Source organism: Neolamprologus brichardi, chromosome 18, assembly GCF_056152115.1.
Source record: "Neolamprologus brichardi isolate AB-2024 chromosome 18, ASM5615211v1, whole genome shotgun sequence".
NCBI classification, from domain to species: Eukaryota; Metazoa; Chordata; class Actinopteri; order Cichliformes; family Cichlidae; genus Neolamprologus; species Neolamprologus brichardi.
The window spans coordinates 17,286,944-17,294,175 of record NC_142121.1 but is presented as its reverse complement, the minus strand read 5'-3'; the positions used below and the strand labels follow the sequence as shown (position 1 = coordinate 17,294,175).

The 7,232-nt window shown below is 36.9% G+C and overlaps 2 protein-coding genes across 2 annotated transcripts; both read left to right on the top strand.

Moving 5' to 3' along the window:
* The first annotated feature begins 2,900 nt into the window (after positions 1-2,900).
* LOC102782043 (chemokine XC receptor 1-like) lies at positions 2,901-4,057 on the top strand. The gene has a single exon (XM_035908359.2). The coding sequence runs from the start codon at positions 2,904-2,906 to the stop codon at positions 3,945-3,947; it is 1,044 nt and encodes a 347-aa protein (XP_035764252.2). The 5' UTR covers positions 2,901-2,903; the 3' UTR covers positions 3,948-4,057.
* A 1,672-nt stretch (positions 4,058-5,729) lies between these two features.
* On the top strand, positions 5,730-6,969 carry LOC148097721 (chemokine XC receptor 1-like). Its single transcript, XM_087831767.1, has 2 exons — positions 5,730-5,760; positions 5,934-6,969. Exon 2 carries the CDS (start codon positions 5,962-5,964, stop codon positions 6,967-6,969), a length of 1,008 nt encoding a protein of 335 aa, XP_087687893.1. The 5' UTR covers positions 5,730-5,760; positions 5,934-5,961.
* The last annotated feature ends 263 nt before the right edge of the window (positions 6,970-7,232 follow it).

The window sequence follows — 7,232 nt, the reverse complement described above, 5'->3', positions numbered from 1 at the left end:
GGGTATTCAGTTGTTAGAATTAAAAAGCTTAAGAACTTGATGGCTGCTTAAATAAATGGACCATTTCACGTAAAAAAAAAATAAAAAATCCAAGCTAAATAAAAGAATTACAAAACAACTGACTATCATTAAATATCTGGGGTACTTAAAGAGGTCTGAATCTGAATTTATTTAGAAAAAAAAGCTCTTGTTGTTAGTTTAGCAGTCTCATAAGGATAAAAAATACCAAAGTGACCACAGACATATGCCCTCAAACAAGCACGCACAAAATCAGTGTGCATTTATTCACATTATTGACTTTTCTGTTTTAGTTATTGCTCAGACTTTTCTTAACACTCAGCATCTGGGTAGGTAGGTTAAATAACAGCCATGAAGTGACATCAAATGCAATTTGTGTTTACTAAGGGTTACATATTAATAAATTAGACACATACTTCTTTCCATCCATCCATCCATTATCTTCCGATTATCCGATTATCATGGTCGCGAGGAGGCTGGAGCCCGTCCCAGCTACAGTAGGAGGACAGGGAGGCTACACCCTGGACAGGTCGCCAGTCTCACGCAGGGCTAACAGACAGACAGACAAACATTCACATTCTCATTTTTACCATTCTTAATGGGTAATTTAGAATAATCCGGCTAAGCCAACAGCACTTCCTGAATGTCTATTTATTGTAAAAGGACTACCTTTGATGCATTGGAAAACTGATTTGATATCTCTTCCCTATCGGCTCTTTTCATTGTCTTTGGTTTATCTGCAGTAATGAAAGTTTCTCAATAAACAGTTACAGGTAGAACACACATTTACAAATGAAACCTGTACACACCACTAAGTGTTTTCAGTTACAGGGAACATGTCTTCTTCACATGTGAAACATAAGTCCCACAATCACTGCTTATTGGATGAACTGAAAAAAATGTGTAGTTTCTGTTCACCTTTGTGATATTCAAAACCACCCTCACCAACCTTTCGCTAACAACCTTGCTGAGGACCCTGGTGTGCAAACCCCTTTGTGCAGGTACAGTATAGTTTGATTTTCTTTCATTTCAGTCAAAGTCTAAGGTTGACCTTTGCTGAAAGTGACGTTAAAGTTTGAGTGTGTACAGGTTTAATCAATGTTTATAGAGTGGGAACATTTTTCAGGCGTGACTGCTATTGCAGATTTGTGCACACATTTTGATTAATTTGTGCATTTAATTCAATGAAAACCTGGACACTGATTAAGGAAACTATGGAGAAAATTGAAAACAATGACACACAACAGCACTTTGTGCACTGCACACAATGAATGTATGTAGCCTTTTTGTGGCTTTCCCCCCATTTTATGATCATTAATGCTATCTTATATTCACTGAACAAACTGAGTTGCATTGACATAAATAAATCTAGAACTCTACGTTTTAATTAGAATGTTTTAAAAAAAATCCTACTTATTACCTGAATGGATTTTTGCAAAAAAATTCTCAAGCAAATTATACTAGCAACACACAACAATTTCCTTTTTCTCAAATTACAAAACTTCTTGGAGTAGCTTATCTTTATTCTGTGTGGTTGGGTAATATTTTCTTAGATTTACTAACTTTACATCCCAATTCTAATATGATTTATTTCATTTTCTACATGATACTGCTTGTGTTAACATAAGCCTTGTATCATAAGGCTTTCATAAAACATGAAATTACCGATGCTTTAAAGAACAGGCCATCTAATAACCATACCAATCCTGATTACTTGCAATATTCCAACATTTACATATGGATCAACATTAAAGATGCATTGATTTTCTTAGTCAATTCCAATTTCCAATTTTTTGTAAGTGTGTTCTCTCAGTACCAATTTTTCATGTTCCAGTTTTATTTCTAAAACCTGTACTTGATGGCATAAACAAACAAAATTCAACTTTGTGTCTTCACTCACAGTGAGGAGCTTCCATGGTAACGACACATTAGTATGCATCTGTGAGTATCTGTGCACAATTGAATGACACTTGGAATGAAGTTCACAGTCAGACATATGGGAGGCTGACTTGCTCAGGACAGAGAACTCTGACAATCAGATGGCTCCTCTTCCTGACTGGTCGATTAGTGCATCTCTAATTACCAATTGGTCAATCAAACTTTAAACAAAATCACCTTTTGTGTGTATGCCTAATAATCTGATAAGAAAACTGAAAAATATACTTAGTAAAAATAAGAAATAGCAAAACAGCTAAAAATATGAGCTAAAATAAAAAAAATAAACTTAAATAATATAATCTACACATGCTATATTATTTTTCTTTTGCTTTCTAATTGCTCTCCATAGTGCATACTCAGTCAAAAGTCAGGGTGAAAAGGTAAAGTAAGTTTTGGTTTATGTTTAAAGCTTTGAGCCCCTCATCTTCTCTAAGGTTCTCTACCAGACTGTTTGGTCAGGCAATTCACAATGTGCTGTACCTTCTCAACCTGCAATGTTTCTCCAAGCCAGTTTGTACCCACTGCAATAACTAAATATACACAAAAGTGGCTCAGTCCCAGACAGTCCCTGATTAGTTTTTATTTGCTAGCTTCTGGGTTTGCTGCATTTCTTCTTTGATGTTTTCTTTGATAAAATCCTGTCAAAAAACACAAATCAGTGCATAGAATATACTACATAAATAAATTTTTTTAAGTCCATAAATATAAATAATTTTTAAAAATGTATTATTGGTTAAATATTATAATAGAGAGTAAGTGAGAAAAGTGAGATATGCATCCAAATACAGAGTCAAAGACCATTAGCTAATATTTGTTAGATAGCCTTGTCTAACAAAGGTTTATAATATTATAATTCCTTAAGTAAGACTGTGAAATTTGACCTACTTGATTTACCTGTCTAACAGCCTTTTTTAAATTTCTCTTTATGCTGGAAGAAAGTGGATACAATGGATAACGTAGATACTATCAGCACCAGCCTTGACTCAACCTCGTACAACTATAATTATGACTACGATGAACTCTGCAACAAAACAGGTGTCATCCAATTTGGAGCAATCTTCACTCCAGTCTTTTTCTCCATTGTGGTGATTCTCAGCATCTTTGGCAACATCCTGGTCCTCGTGGTGCTGGTCAAGTTTGAGAATTTGAAATCCCTCACCAACACCTTCATTCTGAATCTGGCTGTATCAGATCTCTTCTTCACAGCTTCTCTGCCCTTCTGGGCCTACTACAACATGCACGGATGGACCTTAGGGGAGCATGCATGCAAAATAGTGAACTTTATCTTCTGCCTTGGATTCTACAGCAGCGGTATCCTCCTCATCCTGATGACTGCTCACCGCTATATAGCTGTTATAAATCCTTTGTCTGACATTGTTTCCACCACAGGGTATTACAGTATTGTAGCGTCTGTGATCATTTGGGTCGTTAGCATCCTGGTTTCCAGTCTAGCTTTTGCTTCCACCAAAGTTGCAGAATCAAAGTACTGTGTATATACTAATTCTTTTTGGAGCCTGTGGGGAATCTACCAGCAAAACATCCTCTTTCTAATTACCTCAGTGGTATTCATGTTTTGCTACACTCATATCATGTGCAGGTTGCTTCATCCTGTGCAAAGAAGACGAAACAAAACTTTGAAACTAATTTTTATTCTCATGGTTGTTTTCCTTGTTGGATGGGTACCTTACAATTTAGTGATATTTCTGCAGTCATTTACCTACTGGCCCAGAGAAAGTGACTCATTAGGGGAAGATTGTCAATATAGCAAAAACCTGGATTATGCGCTTGAGATTACTCGACTTTTTGCCTTTTCACAATGCTGCCTTAACCCCGTGTTTTATGTGTTTGTGGGGGTTAAATTCAAAACCCATTTGAAGAAAATGCTAAAGAGCTTGGGCAGCAAAAAAAACAATAACAGCTTTCGCAACAGAAAAAGCCGGCACACAATAACATCGATAACAAGTGGTGAAGAGTTGTCATTGGCACCTTGATGTTGTAAAAAAACAGAACTAATACATCTCTTTCATTAACATAGTTGATTCTCAAAATGTCTCAAACGGATTTCATTGTTCTTTTGAATCTGGGTTCACTTGGGAATGAACTGCCAATATGTTTTTCCAAAATGATTTTCCCCAATGTTGGTGCTTTTTACAACCATTTCCCGACTCTTCTTCAAAATTATTAATCAGTAACCTATATCAATGCAGCATAACTGCTTATTTTCATCAGGTTATTGCTGGCCATTTATTATTCAGTAAAATATGTTTATATTAACATTCACTAAATAACATTAAATAAAAAATAAAATGCCAAAAATAGACTGAGCAACATAACCTGCTACTTCTTTGTGAAACTGCATTTGGTTTCCTAATGTCTTTAGCCATCAGTGATCAAAGTATGTACAAATATTCAAGAGGTTTATTGTCATCATAAACATCATAATGGAGTGTGGTCTATAATGATTTTAAACCAGAAGAGCTAGTTTGACTCTCAGAAACTTTTTGAGATATCTGGGATTAAGACTTATGTTTTTGGAGTTTACAGATAATTGTATAAAAAAGAGCACAAATTGAAATGACTGGCAGTTACTAATAACAGAAACTGACTTTTTAATGCAAAGTCTGAGTAGAATATTATAGAGCTGTTCATCCTGCCAAACCTATGATAGTAACTCAAACAGCCTCATTCAGATTATTGGATCATAAAGACTTCAAGTTGTTCTGGGGTCAGAGTGCAGTCATATAATTTACTGGAAAGGTGCAACTGAAACAAGAAGAATAGAAAAGTGGGAAACTTCTGTTTAACATCGATGGCGTGTAATATGTTGTAATATTTTGTAATATGTTCTGTTTAATCAAGTTTGCTTCATGTACTTATCTGTGGTTATAGTTTCTAACCAAATTCTTCTATGATCAAAGAACCTTTTATTGCTGTAGCAATTTCATTTGTGTTTAGAGCTGCTGATTATGCTGTACATGATATTACATATCATGTACAGCATGGGCAGCACGGTGCAGCACGGTGGCACGGTGGTTAGCACTGTTGCCGCACAGCAAGAAGGTCCTGAGTTCAATTCCACCAGGCCGGGGTCTTTATGTGTGGAGTTTGCATGTTCTCCCCGTGTTTGCGTGGGTTCCCTCCGGGTACTCCGGCTTCCTCCCACCATCCAAAGACATGCAGCTTGTGGGGATAGGTTAATTGGATAATCCAAATTGTCACTAGGTGTGAATGTGAGTGTGAATGGTTGTCTGTCCCTGTGTGTTGGCCCTACGACAGACTGGCGACCTGTCCAGGGTGTACCCCGCCTCTCGCCCTATGACAGCTGGGATAGGCTCCAGCGACCCTGAAAAGGATAAGCGGAAGCGAATGGATGGATGGATGGATATATTTCCAGTTTTCAGCAGAACATAACTTCTTCCCAACAGAGTATTGGGTATTGTGCTTATTTTCATATTCTAATACCATCAGCATTATTCTTGTGCTTTACAAAATAATAAACAAAAGAAGACATGCAGTTTTTTGGTGTTCATTTTGGCTAGTGCTGCATGCTTGTAGTCTGTTACATTTTTAATAAAACTATGGGAAAATATTAAAATGTACTTTTCATTTTGTTTAAGTTGGATTTTCAATGCAGAAAAAAAAGTTGCCCATGGTTTTTGGGCATGATTTTTTTTTTTTTTTTTGTTAAGACGGCCTCTCTGACTTAAAGTGAAACAAAAAGAGGAACTGTTACTTTAGGCAAGACCATCAGAGCTATCTGACCAGAGTGTAATTCAACACCAGAGTTGACAGCTGATTTTTGAGGTAAGTTGCTGTATTTTTTCTCCTAAGTTGGACTTCAACTAGCTGCTCCCAGTTGCTAACATAACATACAAAGATTAAAACTAAACTGAAGAATTTCTGTTATTTTATAGAGAACTGCTCAGTTAACATCTTTAATTACATTTTAAAAATCTAGTTTTTTGTTTGTTTTTTAGAAAATTGACAAAGGAAAACAACATCACAATGAGTGACTATGGACTGAGTGATCATGTTGCATATCTTTGTGAGACTGACTTTCCAAACATCACCGGCCCCCTTTTCATCTTGATCTTCATCCTCAGCGTCATAGGCAATGGTCTCCTCTTATGTGTTCTTTTTATCTACGAGAAACTGAACACAATAACAAATATTTTCATCCTGAACCTGGTCTGCTCTGATTTGATCTTCACCATCACACTTCCATTCTGGGCCATTGATCATTTACACCACTGGGTCTTTGGGGACTTTGCCTGCAAATTCCTGACTGCTGCATACTTTGTTGGGCTGTACAGCAGTGTCATTCTGCTGACTGCCATGACAGTGGATCGTTTCATTACCGTGGTGCTGCACAACCGGCTGAGCAATTATGCTATAAGGCAGAAGTCTGGAGTTGGTGCCTGTATAGCTGCCTGGGTCATCAGCATCTCAGCATCCCTGCATGATGCTATGATAGTAAAAGTAGTAGACTGGGAAAATGTTACCTATTGCGTGCCTGAATTTGATGACAAGCTTGGACGTTATCTCCAAGTGTCACTGCTATTCTTCCTCCCATTTGCCATCATTATTTTCTGCTATTCTGCCATCCTCAAGACAGTTTTGCAAGCTTTAAACAGAAAGAAGCACAGGGCTGTAGCTGTGCTGTTGTGTATTGTTGCAGTCTTCTTCATTTGCTGGGGGCCATACCATATTATGCTTTTAATTCAATCTCTTTATAAACCTATAGGTTGTAAGGCAGAGGAACGGTTAGAAGTTGCCTACCGTATTTGTGAAATGCTTGCCTATTCTCACTGCTGTATGAACCCTCTGCTATATATGCTCTCACAGAAGATGCGAAAGCATCTGTTGAATCTTTTGCGCTGCGAAAACCTGTGCAGGAAGAACAGGGAGAGAGACACAGCTCTCAGTTCTGTTAGTCAGAAAGCAGTTTTCATAGCTGCGAGTTCTGCTATAAACTTGGAACTGCACAACGATCAGTTAAACAGCCACTTGTGAAGTTAAACATCTGTAAATATTCTTATTTAATTTGACATCTTTTTTATGTTCTCCTGAAATTAAATACAAATTACATGCATTTTTAATTTTAATGTGCCAAGTAAAAGCAAAATGTATGTGTGTAAGAATCTGTTTTCTACTGCACTTTTACAAGCAATGCTGTTTTTGTGAAAAAAAAAAAATGTTGCTGAAATCCAGTGAAGCTGTTTTCACTTCTCTCTTCTCTCTGCACATGTCATGATAGGCTAGATGGAAAAAATGCA